This window comes from Haplochromis burtoni, unplaced genomic scaffold (genome assembly GCF_018398535.1).
Source record: "Haplochromis burtoni strain Fernald_Lab_line unplaced genomic scaffold, NCSU_Asbu1 Contig_295, whole genome shotgun sequence".
NCBI classification, from domain to species: Eukaryota; Metazoa; Chordata; class Actinopteri; order Cichliformes; family Cichlidae; genus Haplochromis; species Haplochromis burtoni.
Window position 1 is genome coordinate 224,008 of NW_024582656.1, and position 25,649 is coordinate 249,656.

At 45.5% G+C, this 25,649-nt stretch overlaps 2 protein-coding genes across 3 annotated transcripts in view; both read left to right on the plus strand.

The window, feature by feature from the left end:
- The window catches only part of adam15 (ADAM metallopeptidase domain 15), a 26,953-nt gene extending 23,191 nt beyond the window's left edge, over window positions 1-3,762 (plus strand). For both annotated transcript variants that reach the window (XM_005941052.3, XM_005941053.3), the window contains 2 exons: window positions 1,285-1,436; window positions 2,016-3,762. In XM_005941052.3, coding sequence (XP_005941114.1) covers window positions 1,285-1,436; window positions 2,016-2,082 — 219 coding nt within the window. In that variant the 3' untranslated portion in view covers window positions 2,083-3,762. The remainder of the gene's footprint in view (window positions 1-1,284; window positions 1,437-2,015) is intronic.
- Window positions 3,763-6,612: 2,850 nt separating this feature from the next.
- LOC102296130 (semaphorin-4B) lies at window positions 6,613-23,748 on the plus strand. Its single transcript, XM_005941051.2, has 14 exons — window positions 6,613-7,023; window positions 14,094-14,254; window positions 14,350-14,412; window positions 14,774-14,872; window positions 15,002-15,092; window positions 16,100-16,222; window positions 18,084-18,211; window positions 18,299-18,480; window positions 19,259-19,397; window positions 19,665-19,854; window positions 20,025-20,140; window positions 20,345-20,508; window positions 21,245-21,315; window positions 21,425-23,748. Exons 1-14 carry the CDS (start codon window positions 6,936-6,938, stop codon window positions 22,132-22,134), a joined length of 2,325 nt encoding a protein of 774 aa, XP_005941113.1. The 5' UTR covers window positions 6,613-6,935; the 3' UTR covers window positions 22,135-23,748.
- Window positions 23,749-25,649: the final 1,901 nt, after the last annotated feature.

Below are 25,649 nucleotides of genomic sequence, written 5' to 3' on the forward strand. Positions count from 1 at the left end.
GTGTGTGTGTGTGTGTGTGTGTGTGTGTGTGTGTGTGTGTGTGTGTGTGTGTGTCGTCTGTTGGAACGTGTTGTCACTGCTGATGTAGCGCTGAAGTTAAAACAGAACCCGTGACTCAGCAAAACTGGAGCTCCGCCTTCTTGGTCTGTTAGTACAGTGACCTCACAGCAGCCATGTTATTGGTTGGATGATGTCAATAAAAAGGCGCCAGCAGCACAAACACGGTCCAGAGGTCCAGTTCAGGTGAAGCTAGCAGATACCTGTCAGTCAAAGAGGCCACGCCCCTAAAAGTGCAAACTTTAATCCTTAAATACAAATTAGCAGAATTCACCCCGGACTGACTCACTGCTGCCTCTGCTGGATGTCAGAGGAACTGCAGCTGCTGGTGCTTCATTTTCAGGTCCCGCCGCTCCAGTCGAGTCATAAAACTCTAAAATATTTAAATCGAAAAACACAAATAAGAAATAGAAATACCCCCTCACACCTCCCCTAATGCAGCAGGTGGTCAAGTTAATCTGAAGTTCCAGGAAACTGTTGGTGCCAATCAGCAGGTGAAACATCTGCCTGACAGCCTAGTTTGTCTGACCCATGTCTTTCCTGCCTGCATGCTGCGCTATCAGTCTGATATGAAATAACATCTCATTAGTGAGTCAGACCTCTCGGTTTCACGTCAGTCAACAGAGAATTTCAAAATAAAGCTCAACGACCTCGAGTCCTCGCCACCTGCTGTGCTCTGTTTCCTCCTCACGTTTCCTCGTCTTTGTTGCTGAAGCTTCACTCTTCTTCCTCTCTTCTTCTTCGCTAACCCTCCAGCAGCTGGTGAGTCGACCAGCTCCGCCCAACAAGCCTCTCCCCCCTGACCCCATCACACCTGGACAGGTACGCCCTACCTGCATGCTGCTAGCTGCTAGTACATAGAGAGCATATAGTAGTGCTAGGAGCTGAAATGGTGATGAGATGGATCAATCACTGTGATTACTGAGAGCTGATGGTCAGTCTGGCTGTGAGGGTGTGATGTGATTGGTTGGCTGGAATCATGCCCAACATTAATGAGGCGTTCAGGAACGCAGGTGAGCGTTGGGCATGCAGGCTCCTGATTGGATAGAATCACCTGTTTTATCATTTCAGACTTGGTAAGTTTCAAAGCTGCAGCTGATTCATTCGTAAAGAGGAAACCGATCAGCCGTTTTGATTTAAAAAATCCTCCAAGCTTCTCCGTGATGTCACATTTCCTTTGAGCCAGCCGAGCAGTTACAGGTGACACTCATTTGTTTCTTTCTGCAGGTTTCTGTTCCACTCAAACCTCTAGTCCCAAAAAAGCCCCGCCCTCCAGCCATGCCGTCCAACCCCTACCTTCCGCCACACCCCGTCTACAACTCCAACAGTAAACCGCCGCCACACGGGGCAGTCGCACCTGCTGCTGCCGGACCCAACAGGTACACCCGACAGCTTTTTGTCTCTTTCTTAAAGCTTTCTGATCTAAGACGATGACGTAAGTGTACTTCCTCAAGGTTTCCTGTAATCTGACAGGAAGAGACACGAGGACATGTTTGCATCATGAGTGAAATTGCAGCTGTGTTTGAGCCAATCCGCTCGTCCAACAGACGAAGAGTGGAGCTAATCGTTCAACATGTACAGTTGTGACTTTTTAACAGGAAGCTGCTCTTTTTGTAAAGTGTTGCACAAATGCCAGGGCGTGAAAACGTGCGAGTGAGGGTGGCGGCTTCCTGTGGCGGGTATGCAGCAGGGCGGAGGCGCTGAACTCTCAGGAATCTCTGCAAATTTGATTCAGCATCACACCTCTCAGCACATGAAACTAGAACAGCGTCAAGCATAAACAATAAAACCTGAGAAACCAGAGTCACAGGCGCCTGAAACGGTTTGAAGATGTAAACGTGTTGAAACTGAATTTGAAACGTGTGCAGGAGCTGTTTGCTCCGCCGAAGGCCGTCTCTGATGTTAGCCTTAATGTAAAAGTGAGCCGTGAGCAGTAACGTCTTCTCTCCTCTGTGCAGACGGCCTCCTCTTCCTCCGCTGCGACCCGCCGTCCCTCTGAAGGTGGAGTCCTCTCCTCCGCTCTGACCCCCCGGGTGACCTTTGACTGATCACAGAGCAGCTGAAGGTGGAGACGATGGAGATGATGGAGACTCGCTGTCACCGGATTTCATCCTCACGAGTATTAATGAGCGCTGCTGTATCTCTGGAGTTCAGTGCCTTGCTCAGCAGCACCTCGGCAGCGGTTAATGTGGATGTTTGGGTGACGTCACGTTCATTCAGTGCCTTGCTTAAAGACCCTCGCACCGACCTATGATTAGTGGTTTCCAAACTGTGGTCCGCGGCCCATCTGCAGACGTTTCGGTTGTTTGTTTTTTTTAAGACGTTGTTTTTAGTGAAACTTTGTTTTTTTTAAATAAACGCGTATGCGCCCGGACAGACTTCCTGCCTGCTCCAGGATCTTCTGATCAACAAAGACTTGGATGAATGTTCGAGTGGGCAGCAGGAGATGAGTCACAGATTTGCTACGTTTTATTTTCTGTTACAGAGAAAACAGATTTTTTGCTCGGAATATTTTTATGAAGATTCCCACACACAGGCTCGAGTCGCTATTGGACAACATCCTCGCTCTTATTTTGAAAGCTGCACTGCTGCTGACCCGAGCCCAGCTCTGTTTCCCTACAGACGCCGTCTCTGCGTCCGCAGCTGGCGATGACTCTGTGCTCCTCCCTCTCCTGGGATACACAGTGAGCTGGACGAGCGACCAATCACACCCTGCAGCAGGTGTACAGGAAGTGCAATCACCAGCTGAGCTCCGCCACAGTCAGAGGAGAGGCGGCTGATGACGGCTCCTCCTGGCACAGAGTGGGCACAGAGCAGCAGTCTGGTGCGTTGTGATCCATGCGTGACTTCCTGCCTCACTGATGCCGCATATGCAGCGTCACTGTGCAGGAAACGCCGCTGTCAGGAAGAGCGACTGCGAATAAAGCTGTAACGCTGCTAACTGTGCTGACTTTATTCTGAAAATGTCTCCATCCTAACTTTCACGTATTCACAGGAATAAAGTAAGACGAGGCTTTTGGCCGTCATCACTTTGATCTCAGAGCTTCAGCCTTTATTTTGCAAATGTCACAATAAAGGATCAGGACTTTATGCTGTTACGTAATGTCAGTGAGCTTTTGTTTTTTTAAGGTTTCTACTGTACAAACGCTGCTCTGATGGCGTCGGTCTTTGCAGGTTTTATTTTAGTGCTTTTTATGTACGTGTGTACTTTGACTTTATTGTGAAAATCTGAGGTTTTTGTTCTTTTCTTAAATGTTCGCCACACCTCTCTCGCCTTCGCCCGCGTGTTTCTACACCTGCTGACTGTGTTTAATTTTGCTGGCTCGTGTTTTTTTTTTTTTATTTTCTGAACCCGCCTTGAGAGCAGAGACAGCAGGAATGTGCGCCGATCGTTTGTAACGTGACACCAAAGAAACGCTGGGAGACTAAAGCGATGAAGATTCAGAGGAAGGTTGATGTGAGCTGCTAAAGGAGCAGTTTGCAGTTTAACCATCGCCTCGTCGCCTTCTCGCTTGCAGCTGTGTGACGTGCTTCAATTTAAAGACATCTGAGAAAACGTGACTGTTGCCTTTTTGTAGTTTCTGTCCTTGGATCCTGGAGGTGGACCGAGCGGTCCCCAGTCACCCCGAGAGGGCTGGGGGTTGATTCCTGTCCAGCCTGTGTGCCTGCTATTAGATTAAACTGCAGTGATGTGAATAAAAGAAAGTCTGACGCCTCAACTTCAGTTATTTTGTCCCCACTGTGAATAAATGTTTCTAGGTGGTGTTCAATAGAACAGACAGCTGCTGTATTCAGAGCAGATTCACATAAACCTGCAGTAAAATAAACATATCAATAAAAATATATATATATATTTGAAACAGCCTGGCCTTGCTTCTAGAGTAAGAGCGGATGTGCACTTTTTTTTTCATTTATTATGAAAAACCAACGCAAGAAGCATGGAGGGTAAAACCTCGAGTCTGAAGCCTCGGGCTGTCGTCGGGTTTGAGTGACTCTGTCTGCACCAAGTGACTGAAAAACCTGGTTATTCCTCCTGCTTCACTAGAACGAGCAGAAGCTACAAAATGCACTTTGCTTTTCTCAGTTTGACCTGAGACCCTGAACTCAGGAAGTGTCGCTGAGGTCAGATCATCTCTAAGCCTCCTGCACGACCGCAGGAACCACGGACTGTCGACACAGAATAATAATAATGGATTGCATTTATAGAGCGCTTTACAATGCCACTATTCATTCACTCTCACATCCACACACTGGTGGAGGCAGCTACAGCTGTAGCCACAGCTGCCCTGGGGCAGACTGACAGAAGCCAGGCCCCTCTGGCCATCACCAGTAGGCAGAAGGTGAAGTGTCTTGCCCAAGGACACAACGACCAGGACAGAGAGCCCGGGGATCGAACCGGCGACCTTCCGGTTACAGATGTGCTACAGAGTCACTCAGAGAGGCCACGCCCTTTGCAATGCAAACTTTAAGCCTTAAATAAATCTCCGCCCTGCAGGTCGCTGAAGCCTCGTTAATGTTTATGAAGCCAAACATCATGAAACCTCTGAGGTCTGCTGATCCAGATCACTTTCTTTAAAAGTGTGGGAATAAAAACAAGAAAAAGAACAAGCTCACATTCAAAGGCAGGAAGGTGAAGTCCAGGCACTGACGAGCTTCTCCTTTCTCAGTTTCTGGCTCGTTTGTTTCTTCGTCTGTACTTTTTCTTGTTTCCAGAGGGATTTTTCTGTCTCCCCTGAATTTCACAGCAGCGCCTGTTTGTCTGGCTTCTTTGTAGAAGTGAATCTGAATAACGTGGGGAACAAAAGCGACTTTCTGCAGAATTATGAACTCCACTGTAAATAAACTGTCTCATGGAGGATGTGAAAACGACGAAAAAGTCAGATTCAATCTCTCTCAAATAAATAAATAAAAACAGCTGTAATGCTCGGACATCAGAAGACTTCCTGCAGATGTTAGATTAGATGTTGGCTGCAGACTGAAAACTGGCTGATATTAAGAGTATTTACAGAGTGTGGAATCACTCCATGACACTGATCATGTTGCAGATGCCGTGAGCTGCTGTAATTATGAGGGGTTAAAGAGATTATGGGGGAAACAGCCTAAGATTTGTTTGTATTGCACATGTTGGGGCGATCGTGGCTCAAGAGTTGGGAGTTCGTCTTGTAATCTGAAGGTTGCCGGTTCGAGCCCCGGCTCCTTGGGCAAGACGCTTCACCCGTTGCCTACTGGTGGTGGTCAGAGGGCCCGGTGGCGCCAGTGTCCGGCAGCCTCGCCTCTGTCAGTGCGCCCCAGGGTGGCTGTGGCTACAATGTAGCTGCCATCACCAGTGTGTGAATGTGTGGATGACAGGTTGTGTAAAGCGCTTTGGGGTCCTTAGGGACGAGTACAGTGCTGTACAAATACAGGCCATTTCCCATGTTTGTCTCCACGGCGACCTGTAACTTTGTAAACCCCCACATCCACCTCCGTCCATCACCGCCTCCTCTCCTACCACATCCACTCTAATAGAACTCCTCGGTTCCTCGGAGCAAGACAACATCTCCCGGTCTGACTGAAAGCATCCTCACATCGATCTTCACGTCCATTAAAGAGTCCAGCAGACTGTGAAAGTCTCTCTCTCGCCTCTGCCGCAGGAAAACCAAGCAAAGAGCACTTACAGCGGGCTCGGGTCCCACCGGAGACTTCCCTCCCCGAGCCGCATCACTGCCGTCCAACACAAACGAGCTCGGAAGCAGGAATTTCCTTCCTGTGTTACCTCCCAGCACACGCTCGAGTCTCAGATTCAGCTCGTGAAGGGCTCTGTTTTCAACATCAGATGGTGAACGCAAAGCTTCACGCATGACTTCACAGTCACCCGCCACTTTGTTAGGTACACCTGTTCCACTGCTCGTGAAAGAAAACATCTAATGGAAGCCACTCCATCCATGTGGAAATGATAAAGTTCAAACTGAGCAGCAGGTGAGTGTGGCGTGTTAGCTGGAGTCAGACTCTGCTGATCTGCTGGGATTTGCCCTCGTAAACATTTGTAGAGTTTCCACAGAAAGATCCAGTGAGCAGCGGTTCTCTGGGAGAAAATGAGCTGATGGGAACAAAGTTACAGCTCGGGTCTGCAGAAGAGCATCTCTGAATGCACAGCATGATGGGCCATAGCAGCAGAAGACCACACAGTGTGCACATCTTCTGATGAGCGCTTCCAGCACCTCAAACAGACGCCTGCCCAGCAGAGCACTGCAGCAGCTGCGTGGTGCTCTGCTGATGTTTCCAGCGTTTAGATGAATCTCTGCCATGAAGAATTAATGCAGGTCTGAAGGTGGAAGGACTCAAACCAGGTGCAACTAACAAATTGGCGTGTGAGTGTTGTAAGTTGCATTTTAAAGGCCATCACTCGTGCTCGGTGGCTTCTTCGCGTTGGAGCAGAAACGAGTTGAAGTGGTCTTCAGCGCTCGTCTCCACGCGCTGGTTTGTAGGTCAATGCTTTTTCTTCCTGTACATGCGTGCCATGGGGTGAAACGGAAAAGCAGTGGGTTGATGAGGGCGGATGTGAAATAAGGTGAAGCACCGCAGAGGAACAGGAGAAGCAAAGAGAAAACCAAAGTCCCCTGATCAGCTTTCAGAGGAACAAACGAGACTCTCATTTTAGCGTCTTTAGTGAAAATAAGTTATCTGCACAGCGTGACACGAGTCAGCTCAGCCCAGCACTGAGGCTGTGCAGAGAAGCTTCCACCCTCCTCCCTCTGACCTCCGACCGCTGCGAGGAGGAAGCTGTGGTCGTGTTGCTCAGTGATCAGAGCCGCATTGGCTCAGAGCTCGGCAGAGGCGACAGACGAGCTGCACGTTTAACAAAGCTCTGCTCCATCACCTTCACCAGCTCATCCATCATGGCTCTCCCAGCCGTCCTCCTCCTCCTCCACCTCCTGTTGAGCTCCGAGGGTTCCCTCTCTCCTCCGCGGATCTCCTTCGCTCTCAGTAAGTCCAACGCTTTGTTTTAATTTTGTGCTTGAGTCTCGCAGAGTCTCCGTCCCTCTTTTTTATTGTTCTGTTTTTTCTTTAAAGGGAAAAAAGTTTATGAAATCTTTGGATGTTTTTTAGTTTTGCTCCCAAAAGCAGATTTTCTCAGTGCGGGGTTAATAATGATACTGTGATGTGAGAGGTGATGTTTTCACATCTGTTTGTCTTGGAAAAACAATGTAAAAGCTTTTTTTGTTGCTTCAAAGTCAGCTGATTTTCTGCCTGCACGGCAGAGATGCGTCTGTTCGGCCTGATGGCGCTTTGCACGAACCATCTAAGGTCTTATCTTTGTAATATCTGCTGTGATGCGTTCACTTCCCCGGGGAGCTGTCCTCATTCCGAGCTTGTGAAACAGAGTTCGGTCACATGTTCAGCTGAGACTCGTGAATATGACGAGTTTGTCTCTGAAAACAGGAAAATGATCTAACAGGAAAGATTTCACACATAGCTGCATGTTGCAAACATTAACGCACCAGCGCGCACTGCGGAATAATCCTTCCTTGTCTTACACCGGCGCCGCGCTTCACCCACGCTGCGTGCAAACTGATGTATTTCACGTTTCTGACACCAACTCGGTCCACACAGTGTTTTCTGTTGTGCAGTCACATGCAGCCGGGTCAATGCTGTGCTGTGCGGGGGCGTGGACGCACAGAGGAGTCGTGCCAGATGTTGTGTCAGCTGGACGGACTTTCAGAGCTATCGCTTTCTGTAGGCTGCAGCTGTGGCCGCGAGTTTTCCAGGAGAGTTTGTGCAATCGTTTGGCTTCGCACGCTGGAAACGTGTTTACAGCAGTGGGATCGAAGCAGCTGGGATTCATCATCAACTCTCGCGGGAACCTCCGCACTTCCAGATTTTCCCACCCAAACCCGTAATCCGAGCGAACTTCATCATTCTCCATTCTTTGCTTCTGATTCATATGTAAATGATGCAAACCTCTGTCGCCTTCAGTGTAAAAACACAGCTGCTGGAGGACAGACTCGCACCTCCGCCAGCTCCGGCTCACTGGAACCAGTCACGTAAGTTAACACTGCTGCTGACAGGCAGGATGACAGACGTGACAGCATCCTGTCAGGCTCCAGAAGTTGGAGACAAGTTTGCGGAGAGAAGCGTCGACAGCTTCCGAGTCTCAGTAACAGCAGTGTGGGTGCAAAACGACCCCCGGCACCTTCAGCAGGAGGCCTGCACTCAGAGCTCGGTGCAACAGTCACTTCTCCATTTCAGAAAAGAAGTTGGGCCTTTATCGAGTTGAGCAATGGCATCAAGTAAACCACTAGCTTTGGTTAATCGATTTATTGGTAAATTTATTATATCCCAGAGCGGCCAATTAACACCTGTGTGGAACAAAGAGCTCCAACATTCGCTTAAACAGTCACAAGCAGGTGAAAGCGTCACTATATCATCTCGCTAGTTTACAGCTCCACATAAACTCTGTTAAACAACAGTTTGCTATCACTTATTAAAGGATGGATGAAGCTCGTGCCACTGCCAGCTTCTTGTTAACAGGTAACATGCGTTTCTTTCTGCTTCTCCTTTTTCCTGCTTTAAAATAAAAGCAGAAACTTTTTAAAACAAATATATGTGAAAATATATCTCAAAGATGTCCGACCATTTAAAGGTCATTTACACAAAAAAGAGAAATGTAACACTGATGATTTCTAAACTCAGAATGACCTTAAAGCCTGAGGCTTTTTACAAAATGGAAACAGAATAATCTGCGCATGAAGCCTTTATTCAGTAAAGGATGTAGTCGTTGTCTGAAACAGCCTCTGAGAGCAACAATACACTTCCTGTCACATCGTCCTCCCTCCTTTCTCATTTTCTGGTCCACGAGTCAAATCGTTGATCTCCACTTGTTCCTGCCTGCTCGATGACTGTCACCAAACATTCAGATCCCTTCTAGAAACATCCCACAGTGAGTTGGCAACTGTTCACAGCAGACGTTGCCTCGTAAACGAACGTCCTCATCTCTCATTACACCCTCGCTTTCTGCAAAATGGTCCAAAAGACTCCAAAGCACAAGAAGTAAAAGGTGGAGCTTGATCCACCTGCTGGTCTGCCTCTGGCTGCTCCTCCTGACCTTCTGTGTTTCCTGCATTTAACACACTGATGCAACAGTTCTGTTTCCAACATCCATTTGATCTCGTTGATGGTTAGACCCTTTCCTTGGTGTTTAACCTGCTCATGATAGTGAGCTGTCATCATCCTTGTTATGTGGTGGTCCTTTGGAATGAAAGGAGAGATGCATTTTCAGTCTTCTTAGTGCTTGAACCCTTTTAACTTTTAACTTCTTCGGGGGTTACCTCTACAGCTGGAGAAGCCTGCTGCAGTGCAAACACCACTGCTGATGTGCTGAGATTTATTTTGCAAATCGTATTTGATACAAATGTGTGCAAAGCACGGGCCTCGTTGTTGATGTGCCCAAGTACAACCCTGGAGTCTGTCCAGAAGTTCTTCCTTTACAGTGTTGCTTGGTGCGCAGCAGCAAGGTACGGTGACTTTCTCATTTGCTAGATCATCTTCCAGCCTCTCCAGACTGGCTGCAGTTCACCGATGGCTGGCTCGTCCGGCCTGTATCAGTCTCTTCTGTCTCACGCTCGGCCAGTTTCAAAAGCCTGCGACTTTGACAGCATTTTCACATGGTTATGGTTCTGGTTATGGTGGCTAGCGCCGTGTTTCACACAGCCTCACGCAGCCACAGTGACGACGTGATGAAAGTCTCTCACATCTCCCCCCAGAGCTTGAAACAACAACAACAAACAGCTAATTAAAGCACGCTGAGAAAAGGTTGGTGAGAAAACTTTTGTACATCTGTTAAGCTCCTGAATCCATATTCAAAACCTTGGAGCAATGCTGCACTTTAAGAAACTTTTGAATGTGCAACAAATTTGTTATAAAGGTCAAACACAAACATGGGAGAAAAACGAAGAGCAGAAACCAAGCGCCGGACTCAGCACCAAGACCGAATCAGAGGAGAGCAGATCAACGAGGACGACGGCACAGCAATCAGTGGATGAGCACATTAAACATCTTTACTCTCTCTGCCAACACACACCTGTGACCGTGTGCTGGTGCATCGCTGCAGCCACGCCATTGGCTCGTGAGTTTCCCGGTCAGGCTGCTGATTGGCTCTTTGCAGAACTGCTGCAGAATTCTCTAGTTTTCCACTCAGGACTCCTTCAGCGGCTCTTTAATGTCTTTGATTAGATGAGGTGTGTTTAAACGCTCTGCTGTGAATGCTGGAGAGGACGGCGTGGGACACTATGACATCATAAATCTGTCAGCGCACGCTGGCTCCTAAAACTGCAGCACACCTCACGTCAAGCCGTTCGTGTTAGTGTTTTCGGGACTTTTGTGGCCATCAGATCGTTATTCATGCGGGCATTTAGTGACACATAAAAACCCATAAAAACCAGTCTGAGTCAGCGTAACTATGGTAACAGACGTTCATTCATGCCTGCGGTGAGATTGGAAAGCAGAAGTAAGTTGTGATGAAACCAGAACTGCGTATAAGACACAGTTTGGCAAGATTTAAGGAAGATTTCACTGCCAAGCATTAATGTTTCAAACTGTGAAACTCGGTAAACCACTTTACTAAATTTAATGAAGTCACCTGTCAACAGTCTCCAAGTTACAACATGCTGCAGGTTTGAGATCACCCTGGGTCAGCACACCTGAATCTCATGATTAGTTCATTACCAGGCCTCTGGAGAACTTCAGGACATGTTGAGGAGCTCCTTCAGCCGTTTAAATCAGCTGAAACACCTAAAACCTGACGCCTGGAGTTGCCCACCCTCCTCCAGGTGATCAAGTTGTTTGAACTGATCCTGCCAGGCCTCTCTGCGACTGCTCCAACAATCGGATCAACTCAGAACTCGGATCTGGTTTATTCAGTTCTTCTATCACAACAAAATGAGGTCAGCTGAGGCTGAGATGACTGCATGTTCTCGCGGTCGCTGTCATGGGGAAACATATATATATATTAAAAACCATAATCAACCGCTCTGTGGCATGTGTCATAATGAGAGGGTTTATATTTTCACCGGGTTATGAGCTAGAGTGAGGCTTCAAACAAAAAGCAGATTTAGTTAAAGAAGAGAGAAGTCGAGGGAAAACACAACGGAAGAAGCTCTGAAGGGAACAGCGAACAAAAGCAGAAAACAGTGAGAGGCGTTTTGTTGCCGTCACTGATCCTCAGCAAGGATTCGCTTCACTTTTCTGTCCTTCGCTGTGAATTGCGACATGTCTGAGCTGCCCTGAGCGGCGCTTCTTGGAAAGCTGATCACCGGCGCTCCTCGTCCTCTGAGACCAGACAAACGTCCTCTGACAGGACTTCTGCTGATCGGAGTCTGGTGTTTGTGATTAGGAGACGCTTTTCTGTCAGTTTGATCTGTTGGTGTTCAGATGATGAGCATCCTTTTGGTCCTGAAGTGGCTCCACTGAGCAGTTTCAGACCGTCCCTCTTCGGTCAGAATAAAATCGGACACTTTTTCTTTTTTCTGATGCTTCTTATTACTTTCAAGCATTCAGATTCTAACAACAAAAAACAAACAAAAACAATTAAAAAAGCACACGTGCTGAACTATTAAAAATGGTAAATGGTAAATGGCCTGTATTTATATAGCGCTTTTACTAGTCCCTAAGGACCCCAAAGCGCTTTACATATCCAGTCATCCACCCATTCACACACTGGTGATGGCAGCTACATTGTAGCCACAGCCACCCTGGGGCGCACTGACAGAGGCGAGGCTGCCGGACACTGGCGCCACCGGGCCCTCTGACCACCACCAGTAGGCAACAGGTGAAGTGTCTTGCCCAAGGACACAACGACTGAGACTGTCCAAGCCGGGGCTCGAACTGGCAACCTTCCAATTACAAGGCGAACTCCCAACTCTTGAGCCACGATCGCCCCGATTCAGTGGGTGCAGAGTCCTTAAAAACCTGTGAAAGGTTGCAGGAATTCATCAGCGCTCACATTTTCACCCCAGTACTGTGCAAAAGTCTTTGAGCTGCCCCTCATTTCTTTATATTTCTCTTGAAACACAGAATGGACACACATCTGTGGTTTTGCGTTGATGTTTTAGTGAATATCCTGTGAAGGTGACGTCATCGATCAGGCACGTTTGAGGTGAACAAGCCTCCGGCTGTTTCAGTACAAAGTTAACGTGGTCACTGCTTCAGGTTCACTGCTGACAGAAACATTTCCTTATTTTGTATGTCACAGATTCTCAAATCCTCCAGCTTTCAGATAATTTTCAGGTTTTATGACCTTCAGTGGTTCCTGGCAGTTTGCTGTTCAGTTATTTTATTTGAGTTGTTGGTATCAAACTAATCTCTGTGAAAAGATTGAAATATCTGGTAAGATTTCTGGTTGCTCGTTACATTGCGAGTGTGAGTCATGCTTTGGTTGCATGCAAGCTAAAAGTACGTCACCAACCGGCCTCTTTTTTTGCAGTTGTTGAGCAAAAAGCCTTCATGACAGTTTTTATTCATTAAACAGAGAAAGCATTGTTTAGGTGTGTTAACGTTTTCTTTAAGCAAACAGTATTAAAGTTCTTCGTGCCTTTGGAAATCCAAACATCACCCTGTTAGGCTAAAAGTCTGCGACCCAAACGAGGGTCCCGTTAGCTGATGGTGACTTTACGTTTTATTGTCCTCGGCTACGTCCACGCCTACACGCGTATTTTTGAAAAAGCTGATTTTTCTGATGCGTTCGCAGCTTTCGTCCACACGTAAACGGCGTTTTCGGTCCCTGAAAACAGATTTTTAAAAACCCCTGCCAGGATGGAGATTTAAAAAAACTGTTGTGGACAAGGAAAATGCAGAAAACGCAGCGTCAAAGGTGTGCGCCTTTTTTGACGTCACGCTGTGCGCCACGTTATTGTTTCGGTGAAATGAATTTCTACAATACTGTTACTGTTACTCTCTGCAGCGTTTAAACGACTCAGTGCTGCTTCTATGTGCCATCTTTGTTTACTTGTTTTACTGTTTCTGATTGGCCATCATTTCTACAGGTTAGGAATATATCGCCACCTGTTGCTTGGTATGTTCCTGGCAGCGTTTTCCTTCGTTTTTGGCGTTTACGTGTGGACGTAGCCTTCGCACAAATATATCTGCATTCATAAATAATAGCCAGGAAGCGCAGGAAGTACTGAGCCAGCTTCCTGTTAAGTTCTTAAAAGCGTTCAGATGTAACATTCAAGACTCTAACGAGCAGAAAGCAGTAGAAGTGAGTCGCGTCAGTAAGAAGGGGCCGTCTTTACTCAAGCTTAAAGGAGTAAATCAATAAAATGTCACGTGAGCAGAAATATTGCAGAGATGGCAGCAGTGCGACTGAGACTCTGTAAACAAGTCTATTGAGAAATCTGCTGCTGAGATGTTTCTTATTTTTAAATCTTATCGTTCATATGTGGAGAGTTTCTCTGCAGCTCTGAACCACATCCTCTCACAAACAGGCAGTGCTGCTGTCTCTGTGCCGGTCAGCTGCTGAGTGAAGCGCACGACATGTTGCGGGTGCTCACCGAGCTGCGTCCTCTCACCTCCTGTTGTAGTCTCCGTCTTTATTTATCCCTGTCTGAAGATAAGCTCAGCAGAAACCACAGCGCAGAGCGAAGCTGTAAAACTTCAAAAGAAATCGCAGGAACTTTGTTTCGATGTTTTCATGTTTGATAAACTTGCTTTCTTTGCTCTGTTTGCACTTCTGACTAACACTATCTAAACGTATCTCTTTAAATTGACCCGCCCCGTATAATGACCCTTCTGCGGCGTCCTTAAAGGTTACAGAGCGTTTTCCCACACAGGGCTCAGACACGCTGCGCCTGAATCACCCTGTGTGGGAGCTTGTAGAGCAAGGCCCTTATGTTTGCTTAATATTAGCTTCCTCCAAGTGTTTGCTGAGATCCTCAGGTTAGATTTCTCTTTGAATCTGCTGTGCATCCAGCCCCGAGTGTCGTCTTGAGTCCAGCTCCTGTGCAACCTGGAGTTTCCTCAGACGGTAACAGCTGCTGTGGTTTCTGTGTGTTTGTGTCCAGACTCCACGGAGAGACCTGTGCTCCACTTTGGCCACGGTGACCTCCACAACACCACCGCTCTGCTGCTGAGCAGCGACAGCTCCACTCTTTACGTTGGCGCACAAAACGCCATCCTGTCACTGGACGTTAACCAGAGTGATGTCATCAGACTGAACAAGAAGGTGCTCAGAAGAAACTGTTTGAATTTTACTGAAATATTATTACTTTTACTGCTGAGCTCCCGTGATGCCCAACAGTTCGTCTGTGTTTTGTTCAGGTGCAGTGGAGACCGTCTGATAAAGAGACATCGGATTGCACGGGGAAAGGAAAGGATTTAATGGTAAATATAAAATCCAGACACAGCAGGGATTGTGTATGAATACGAATACTTTTTCTTTTCACTGTATGGTGAATTTTCACCAGTAAGGAACAATCCAAACGTATTTAACGCTGCAGAGAATTGAAACCCCGATTCCTGGACCACATCACTTCACTCCACGTTGGTCCCTCCCTTTTCTACCTGGCCCTAATGTAGCTGGATATAAAAAAGCAAGAACACCCACCAAAGATAAAACTTTGAGATATTTTAACCAGAAGAGCTTCGTACTGTTTAAAGCTGCGGAGGAGTCAACAGGAGTACGTGTGGGAGAGGACGTAACGGAAAAATGTAGAGATTTGATTCAGTTTCTGTTGTTTTGCAGAATGAATGTCCAAACTTTATCCACGTGTTGCAACCTCTAAACTCCACCCATCTCTACACCTGTGGCAGCTACGCTTACAGCCCCCAAGAAGCGTACATCGTAAGTTCATACATGCTGTCAGCTTCAACCAAGTCTAGTCACCAGATGAGAAAAATCTTATGTCCTATATAAATGCTTCCTAACAGCTCAGACACAGTTGGATGTTCAGCTTTTGTTTGTCTTCATCAGGACACCCAAAGCTTCTCCATTGTCAAAAAAGTCAGCGCTAAAGGTCGCTGTCCGTTCAGCCCCTTCGAGAGGAGCGCCGTCGTCATCGCAGGTCAGTGTGCTGAGTTGCAACTTTCCGCTGGGCTCGCATTCAGCGATAAAGTGGTCAAACCTCAAGCTGTTTGCACGTAACTCAGCAAGAATCTTTGCAGAGTTGATATTTTGGGGATGAGGAGTGCTGCAAAATTTGAATCACTAGTTTTTGTTTTTTTATCTTCCTTTTGTTTTGCAGAAGTTTAGTTTCAGTTCTTTCCAGAGTTTTTTTTTTTTTTTTTTACAAATTTCAGTTTAGTTTCAGAGTAACTGAGAGCGAATGTTTAGCTTTTATTAAGTTTCAGTCACAGTTTTACTTTGGTTCTTTTTTTAAATAAAAATGCAGTAATGGAGTATTCAGTATGAGCCAAAGGTTTAGCTTTAATCACATTATAAATGAAACGTTATTTCTCACGTAATTTCCATATTTTCTTGTGTTTTTGTTGCAATATAAGTTTCAGTGGAGAAATCTGTAGCCTTAACTTTGTGACCTTTAATGTGTAGGATGCAATGCTTTCAAAAACAAGTGGAAAACTATCTGATTCACGCTGGATGTCAGCTGCAATAAAAAAAAGTTTTGTTTCACCTTTTGCACAAACCACAGTTGCATGAGAGAATTTCATATGAAGCACAGCATCTGTGGGTGGCATGGTGTCACTGGCTGTGACCCACAAACCAAACAGCAGCAGGGTTTACTCTCTGACACGGAGCGTGCCTGTCATTTTCTTCCCTGTGCACAGCAGCGCGTACTGTGTTATGTCCTGCATGCACTGCATCAATCTAATAAAAAAGCCAAAAATATATTTAAAAAATGTATCAGATGCACGGCTGTTTTCACGACACACTGGTTACTACGATCGCTAATGCGAGGAATATTAACACTGATGTGCGAGTTGGCACACATGAATAATACACAGTACATAATGTGTACTGTTGTTATAAAGCAGAGCAGCATTTGTTGTATGTTCTCACGTTAATATGTGCTTTAAAACAAACACCGGAGCTCTCATGTTTATTTATGTGCAGACGGCGAGCTGTTCACAGCCACAAAAACCGACTTCAGAGGAATCAAACCACAGATTTTGCGATACTTCAGCAAAGACGGCCGTCCAGACGTCAGCCTGGAGACGTCGATCCACCTACTGGAAGGTGAGCGAACATGATCAGGATAAATTAAGCTGTAAAAAGCTTTGTCACAAAGAAACTAATGGGTGCAGAAACTAAAAGAACAAACTGGACTTTTCTGCTTTACACCTGAATTTCACTGCAATTTCAGGCAAATGAAAAACCCTAAACTATGGCATCACAAACACACAAGAACCGGACTGAAACTAGCGTAACAAATTCCATTTCCCCCGATGACCCAGAGTTGTGGTATGACCCACTTTGCAGGTCTACATATAGGCTTGCTCCGCCCCCTTTTCACCTCTTAGCTCATCAACCAAGGAAAACAGAAAACTCATATATTTAAAGAAGGACTAATCTAAGTGTAGTGTTATGTGTAAGCTTCTGCTGTTACCCTGATGTTTGGTAGATGTCCCCACGTGTGGCTGTAACTGCATCACGCTTTAGTCCATATCACACTCATGGATCTGCATCAGCGTCATCGAATGTGGGCTGTTGGCCACAAATGGTAAAAATAATTACTGACATCTGTCTCACACACCTAAATGCATATCTGTGATAATGTGATATGTCTCACCGCTGAAACCACCACTAATATAGGAGCACGCGTAGGAGTCCTGTGACACCCCCGAACTCAAGGTGGTGAAAGAGAATTATTTAAAAAAGCCACGTGTGTGGGATTACTTTAGTTTTTGAGCAGGTGAAACTCAGGCCTTGGTTTCCAGCCTCAGGTTGGAGTGCAGTTGACATATGCAGTGTAATGATTGGGGTGTCCGATCTTTAATATGTTAAAAAAAGTAGCTTTATAATCTATCCTGGACTCAGAACTGTGCAAAGATGGGACTGGAGTCATCCACACTGGTGTTCAGGTCTCGTCTTCTCATATCTGAGTCTTCGTCAGCATCTCAGTAAAACTGTCCACTCGACGCACAAACCAAAGCACCTGTCCAGTTACCGGAGCCTAGGTGTCTCTTCATTGTTCCTGTTTAAACAGGTTCCACATATAACATTTGGTGCCACTAAAGACCAGGATGAAGGACGTCACTCTTCTACACATCCTGCTGACCAGCCAGGGCACAGTGTTTATGCTGCAGCATCCTGCATGGGCATGGTAGGGCAGGGAGGCCAAAGCCTTAGTGGCAAGTATAAATCGTTGCACATTCAGTGCCAGGTTTTGTACAAATGGACAAACTCTTCTTGGCCCTTGGAGGTTGGGTCTATGGGGTCCGAAACAGCAAAGGTTCTGTCCGGTTCAAAGCTACTCTGCGTCTTTGTTGGCGCTGCTGCTCCTCCTGAGCATCCACAAGCAAAATCCTCAATTATTAGGCCCGCCTACTAAAGCTCGGATATTCCTGTGATGCGGTTGTTGTGAAGTAACTCAAGAGACGTGTTCCTGACATTTAAACTACATTTTTATTAATGAAGAAGCAGAAAAAGCTTCCCATAACCTGCTGCAGTAGCCTCGATGTGAATCAGCGTCTTACACATCGAGGCGGTGACTCTGCCAACACTTAGATGTTGGTCATAACTACTGTTCTTTAAAACACTGACATGGAAAAACCACAAAAACCTCGTAAACATGGATCAGACATGTTTGTGTCAGCTCAAATACTTTCAACCAAACCACAGCTGTGAGGTCTGCAGAATTCCCTGCGTTCTGTCTCCAGCTGCTCATTTCCTCTTTGTCTTAGACGTCGCAGTGTCTTTGTCGTTTTAAAAAGTTATGTCTGCTGCACATAAACACATCATATTATGTGTTGACTCTTTCTCCACCCACCGGTCTGTCAGCTGAGTACTTTGTACGCTCCAGATCACTTTCCCCTGTATTCAGACCACATGGCACAGACTCTGTTCTGTACTCACTTCCTGCGCTTCTGTATTTCAGAGCCTACATTTGTCAGCTCATCACTGGACCCAGCAGAGGGGAAACTCTACTTCTTCTTTAGTGAAGTTGGGAAAGAGTTCAGTTACGTAGAGGATCTGAAAACCGCTCGGGTGGCTCAAGTCTGCAAGGTGACAGCAAACAGCGAGAGCGCATAATGTGAATGTGCTTATTACCATTAATATTACATGAAGGATTGTTCTGTGCTGGTTTTACAGGATGATGTTGGTGGAGTGAGGACTCTGCAGAAGAAATGGACGTCCTTTACCAAAGCCACTCTGCTCTGTCAGTTTGAGAAACAGCTTCCCTTCAATATTCTCCAGGATGTGTTCACCCTCCCGCCACCAGAGGGCGGCGACACTGCTGACACTCTGTTCTACGGAGTCTTCACGACTCAGTGGTAGGTAACCAGGAAATAAGAGGGATGATGTTTGGATTGTTCTGGTCTTAAATGTTTTAACTGTCACATTTTTTATTAAAGCCATGTTTACATCTAGTTACTGCCAAATAAACAGCTGAGGATCAACCCCCGAATTTCCCAGCTTGGATGTTCAGATGAGTGATTGGTGGCTGCTCTTACAAAGCGTTTTCCATGCTGTGGTTCTGCCAATTACTTATTTGGGACTGAGCGATGAAAACCACATGAGCCAGGGTGGCATGGCTCCATGGTCGACAAACACAAACTAGTAGCAGAAAAAGAAAAATGGTCCCTTCCTGCCTGCCCAGGGGGCCCGATACCCCAGAGACCCCCTTCACAGCTGAGAGATTTACTGTACAAGAGCAAATTTGTGCCGTCTTTATGTTCATGCGTGAGACAATTTCAATAAACCAAGTTTTTAAGAGACAGTCACGTTAAAATAAACAGTGGAAGATCAGAGGAGTCTTCACTGGATCATCGCTGGGCTGACATGAGATTCTTTCTTGAACTGCGTCTTTGGGCACATTTTCCTTTAATGTATGGGATATTTGGTAACCATGGCAGCGAAAGCAACAGAACCATCAAATTCAGCAGGATCTCGTGTATGTCCTGGTTTTAGGCCAATCATTGTTGACTCAAATAAAACAAACCCACAACTTTAGCACGTTAGCTCTGTTTCTAAAAATACCTGTTCAAGTCAGGACGTCTCAAATCTGTCTTAAGGACGTCGAGGTAACCGCTGCAATCTGGTTTATTTCAGGTCCAGAGGTCCAGAGTCTGCAGTTTGTGTCTTCAAACTTGAGGACATCAAAGACGTGTTCAAGGGGAGCTACAGGACCTTCGTAACGGGGACCCACCAGTGGAGTACGCAACAGGAAACGCACAGCTACCTGGGAACGGTGGGGGGGTTCATTTCTTTCTAGACTTCCTGAATCCTCAAAGCAATCGTAAAATCAAAGATAGATTTGCTAATTTATGTCAGACATACTGTAAGCACCTTTCAAGGTTCCATCTGCACTTTACTAAAAACGTTTCTTCATTAACCCGCTCGAGGAGAATAAGATGCAGCAGAAAATGCCATAAAAACAAAAATGATTTAATGCCGTTTGTCATAAAACGAGCTGTTTCCAGATCTTACTGTTTGGCCCTCTATGTTCTCCTGACAGTGTGGACTTGGCAATTCTACTGACGCTGTTTTGGGGGAAGTGAAGAAGAGTTTCCTGACCACAAACCCTGTGACGCCTGTCAGCAAAGGTCCGCTCGTCGTCTCATCGGAGCAGCAGTACAGTCGCGTGGCTGTGATGAGAGCGCGCGCAGCCAACGATGAACAGCATACCCTCCTCTTCCTCATCACAGGTGAGACTGTGAACATAGACGAGCCCAAGCAGTCAGTGCATGGACATGTGATCAAAATGATAGTTCAGTGATGTAAACGGTCACCTCCTGCTTGTAGTAACGAGCTTTGAAGGGTTGTTGTGGTTCTTGCATGACTTAAAACGACTTATCGCTTCTCTCTACTGTCCAAGAGTCTGGATTTCTCCACAAAGTGGTTTTGCTTGATCAGGGTCCTTGGGTCATTGAGGAGATTCAGCTCTTCGCCCAGCCTCAGACGGTCCAAAGCGTGGTCCTCTCCACCTCCAAGGTAAACTGCACAATTCATTGACTGATCAGCAAACAAAGCATCCTGTTCACATTCAAATGTTTTTGACTCAGCACGAGCCTTCACGCGGGTGCAGGTAGAGATGTGTACAGGACGACTGCGTCTCACAGATTTGAACACCTGCGCTCTGAAACCTGAGAGATCTGTCAAACATTCGTCCGGCTGACTGTGTCTCTGCTCCTGCAGGGAGTCCTCTATGTGGGGACCTCTGAAGGCGTGACTGCCGTACCCGTGGCCAACTGCTCGACCTACACAACCTGCAGTCAGTGTCTCCTGGCCAGAGATCCTCTGTGTGGATGGAGCCGCGCTAGCAGGGCCTGTGCCCGTGTGCATGGCGGTCATGAGGACATGTAAGTAAAACTCACTCTGAGATGGTCCAGAACAGATGTGACCTGCACATACAAAATAAACCATCAGCTTTCTTTAAGATTCCCGATCGATATTTGTCTTTTTATCTACTACACTTTAAGAAATGAGTCTTGAAATGATTCGATGCTTTAGATGAAACCATCGCCGGCTAACATTTCTGAAACCCTGATTTTAGTTAAAATTATTTCAGCAACAATTCAGCTGCAGGACTCTGCCAACCGTTGTTGTAATAACTGTAATTGTCGCTATTCATTCATCGGAGTTGTCTTTGCAGCGCTGAGAGTGATGCCACATATAGCAGATACTCTCTGGTGTTTCTGACACGTAGACCATCAAAATGTACACGTAGCTGCAGCTCGAAAACTATCACCTGTGTTTATTTTAGGACTAGAGTAAAATAGAATAGCCCTTTATTGTCATTGTACACATTTAAAGAAACTGCACAAAAGCAATACATTCTCTAATTTAACAAAGCTGCAACCACCTGAGAAAGAGGGCTTTATTAAATTAGGTGATGAATGGGTGAGCTGGAGCTTCGACCATGCTTAAAGCTGCAGGTGGAGCATGTCCTGTGAAAGGATGAATGTGGAAGCAAAGGGCCAACAGCTCTACAACCAACGGACAATCTGCAAAACATGAAGATGTAAAAAATGTTCGAGGATTTTTTGTTCTCGTGAGAAGCTAAAGGTTCACACACAATGTTGTTTTCCTTTTCAGGGTTCAGAACCTGGAAGACAGTAATGTGGACGACAAATGTCAGGGGCAAACCGAGGCCGAGAAGATGACAGGTGATGTACAAATCTGTTGGCAGATACGGAGACTGAGAAATTCTGTTGAACGTATTCTGGAAACAAGCTCAGAGTTTTAACCTTGATGCTGTAACATTGCTGCCTGCAGTGGTCCGTGCTCACATGAATGAAGTGGTGAGGCTTTCGTGTCTGACACCTTCCAACTTGGCCACTCTGACCTGGGCCTTCCCTCAGTCAGAGAAGCTCTTCATCCAATCAGATGACGGCAGTCTCAGCTTCGTCGTCACTAACGACACTTCAGGGGTCTACCGCTGTGAGGCAGAGGAAGCCGGGTACAAACAAGTAGTTGAAAGCTATGACGTACAGCTGATGCGCTCTAACTTGACCCCAAGAACCCATGAAACTGCAGGGCCGGACGAGACCTACGAGAGCATTGTTACCGACGATCCAACAATGTCTCCGACACGGCTCATACACGCCAATGAATACACCACCGATGACAGAAAGAATGGATTTACAACCAGTCCTACGGGCAAGGTGACCTCCAAAGAACATCGCGGAACAAACAGGAACCTTCAGAGCAGTAGTTCTCACACCCTGCACGGGGTGAAGCTCGACGACGTGACTCCGAAGGAGAAGAGTTACTACGGTGAGCTCGTAGGTGTTTCACTCATGCTGGCCTTGTGCATCTGCATCATGATTCTCGGATCGCTCTACATGTGGCAAAAAAGGAAAGTTAGTCTCGGGAAGGATCCACTGGTCACTCCGGAGGAGGGCGCCAGCATAAACAGGCCTGTGGAGATCTGCTCTCTGAGCAGCCGGGCGGAGCTCGAGCCTGAGCTGAAGGTGGTGGAGTAACTGAAGACGCCTTAACTTGCAACTTGCAGCTGGTTTAGCCGGACAGTTATCGCCAAAGACATCGTGAAAGTAGGAGAGTGTAAGAATCCTTGGAAAGCAGTTTGAGATTTTTAATGTTTACCTCAGTATTTGAGTCGTGTTTTTACCGCAGCCTAAAACCAAACGTCGCGAGCGTGTCGCAGATGTGACTGAGACACAGGGGGATACCTCACAGTAGCACCTTAACCCAAGATGGCTCCAAGCTAAAGCATAATGATGGGACCTTTATTTCCAAAGTGAACATCGTGTTTTATTCAATAAGACCGTAAACTCAGCAGGAAAGAGTTGGCTGAGCTCACATATCAACGGAACAGAGCTTGTTTTCAGATGATTCAGACGTCTACGTGATTGGACTCGTTTTCACCCCCTGCTGGCGAATTGAAAGACTGCAGGCGTAAAGCACCTTTCAGCCCCATGAGCTACAGTTCTGTAATAATTATAGAGGAAATGGAATAAGTCTGAAGTCTGAGGTCTCAGAGCCGGTGGACTTAGGCTAATGCTGTGAAGCTAGCTCTTCTTATTTACTTTAATATTAAATACACTCATTTTGGCAAAGGTTTGCATGCTGAACAAGACAAAGAGGTACCTGCTTTTCTTTAAGGTGGTGTAAAGTGTAAAGCTTTGAGTCTCAGTGCAGTTTATAAATGGCTGCTATACAAACACGTCCCCCCTGTGCCGACAGAAGCAAGCAGCTACCACAGAAACTGCAGAGTTTGGTACAGACACGTTCTCTGAGGTTGTCTCTTGAGGTGCACGGGAACCTTTAATGCATCTGCTGCTTGATATGAAGTTTAAGAAAACATTTGAATTGTTTCTGTTGATGCTTGAGTTTCAGGGTCCTTTTATTTCCTGATGTTTTTAGGAGTTTTGTGTCTGTTAATATTCTTTGATTTTAAATGTCGGTTGTGGAACTACTTTTCTGTTTTAACTCAGGGCTTTGAAAACGGTGATAAAGGCAGCGGGTGTGTTTTATTAGTTGACATTAACGATGTCTTTAAGAATGGATTGAACAAATCATCCTGCTTACACGCACTCGTTTTAATCTTTTACATTTTTTATTTAATAAGATCTCTTTTGAATTTACAAGGCAGGTCGACTTAACCAGGACGAGGATTTCTTTTTTGTGTGAAACTGTTCAGTTTTTATAAAATCTTGCCTCATATCAAGAAAAAGCTCACTTTTTTCTATTTAACATTTCCTGTTCCGGTTCTTGAGACGATGTTTTAATTGTTTGTTCTAAGTTGTATTTTAGTTTTTGGTTATTTTTCTCAGTGACGTGATTTCCGTGTGGATTTTTTGCACGCTACAGAATTTCTCTGTAACTCAGGCAAAATTGGATCTAGTGTTAGTGAATCCGATGCATGTTGAAGGACTGATGTTTTTATGTGTGAATACTCGGATAAATCATCTATATGCATTGCAAAGATTTAGGCTACTAGAAGAATATATTTGTGTTAAATGAATGTGCACAGTTGTCAGTCGCTGTATGTGAGCGAATGTATGTAAACTGTTAAATGTGAAACCTGCTTTGAATGTAACACGGGCTAAGATTCAATAAAACAGTCAATAAATCCATGCTTTATGATTGTAGGTATGAATGAATGTCGCCCCCTTGTGGCGTAAGTGAACTACACACGTGAACTTGTCGAGGTGAAGAAATGAGGCGACTGCTCATTTCTTTCCTGGTATGTTCCTGGTGTTGCTCAGGCCTAATGTTCAATGTCCTCTATGAGTTGAAATCACCTCCATCGTTACTTGATCTCCAAAATGTGAACAGTCGTCGATAAATCACGAGCAGAAGATTTATCTTCATTTGATCACCTCATTTGGCAAAATTTCAGGATATGCCTTCATCTAAAACCTGCTAATGACAATTTCACATATCTTGGATTGACTGTCCCTAATGATCCCAAATTATTTTTATCCACATTAAAGCATAATATGGAGTCATGGAAAATTCTTCCCTTATCCACGATTGGTCGTATAAATTCCATAAAATGGTCTCTCTTCCTAGATTTTTGTATCTTTGCCAGAATCTTCCTCTTTATCTCACTTCCTCTTTCTTTAAGGAATTGGACTCGATTATCACGTCTTACATGTGGAACAACAAGAATCCTAGAATAGACAAATCTACGAGTGTTGACCTTCTGGCACCAGACATCCCCAGATCTTAGTAATTCTAACACCCACCTTTGGGTTATAATGGAGGCTGACGTAGTAAGGGACTCCTCTTTAGAGGCCCTGCTTTTCTCCAGAGTGGGGAAAGCTGAGGTTTTTAAGAAACTAGGGTTTGTTCCAAAACAATCTGTGCGTATTTTAAACCAATTAGAGGTGTCCTTGAATTGTCAAACTCCTCTGTGCAGTCACCGATATGCTCTTTTGCCTCCCCTGGGTGATAAATCCACCATGTTTGGAGGGAGAAGGGCTTAATCAAATTCAAAGATCTTTATATATTTGGAAAATTTGCATCATTTTATCAGCTTAGGCAAAATTTCATTTTAACGCATTCACATTTTTACCGTTACCTACAAATTAGGCATTTTGTGCAAGCCAATATCAAGAATTATCGAGATATTCCGAATGAACACAACTTCTTTAATGTGCTCCTGAGCCGTCCTTACTCCAAACATCGGATCTCTACAGTTGTACATTTGTTTGATGAAAGTGTTGAGGTGCAGACTACGAGGATAAGAGACACCCGGAAGGAGGAACTGGGTATAGAAATACCGGAATAAATGTGGGACAAAAATTCATTCCTGCTCTGTTAACGGCTGACATTAATGAATACAATTTAAAGTTGTCCATCGGCTCCATTACTCCAAGGTTGGACTACACAAAATTTGTTCTTCGACTTCCCCCGTATGTGACAGATCGCACATTGGCTCATGCTTTTTGGCATTGTCCCTCATCGACTAATTCCAGAATATTTGATTGGTACTCTAAAGCTTATGAAATCTTCATCACACCCAATCCAGAAATTGCAGTTTTTAGCTGCGTTTGTTCCAGAACTATTCCTGCAACTATGCAGGTGCCAGTCGATGATGATGGTTGCAAAAAGACGTATCCTAAAGGAATGAAAGTCTGCTGTTCCTCCCTCCTTCACTGTCTGGCTCAATGACATGCTATCAGTCATAAAATGGAAAATATTCTATACCTACAAACTTCTGCAGGAAATGTTTTCTCAAAATCCTGGACTCCATTTTTGAATTAGCTTGGGAAAGCTCCGATTGTATGAACATGTACCATGTTTGTTACGTATTCATGATATTTGTGGTTCTCTGGATACTGGTAGTTCTTATCATCACAGTGATATTTCTTGTCTTCTTGCCTTAGCACCTGAGCTGTATTTGTTTGTTGATGGGGTTTTCTATATTGAAAAATTAAAATAAAATATTGCAAACAATCGTAAAACAACAACAAAAAAAATGTATTAAAAAATGTGAAACCTGCTTTGAATGTAACACGGGCTAAGAGTC

Coding starts and splice junctions, on each gene's coding strand:
- LOC102296130 (XM_005941051.2), top strand. CDS start 6,936: ATGGCTCTCCCAGCCGTCCTCCTCCTCCTCCACCTCCTGTTGAGCTCC. Junction 16,223..18,083: donor GTCGATCCACCTACTGGAAG/GTGAGCGAACAT, acceptor TCTGTATTTCAG/AGCCTACATTTGTCAGCTCA. Junction 20,141..20,344: donor TGGTCCTCTCCACCTCCAAG/GTAAACTGCACA, acceptor CTGCTCCTGCAG/GGAGTCCTCTATGTGGGGAC.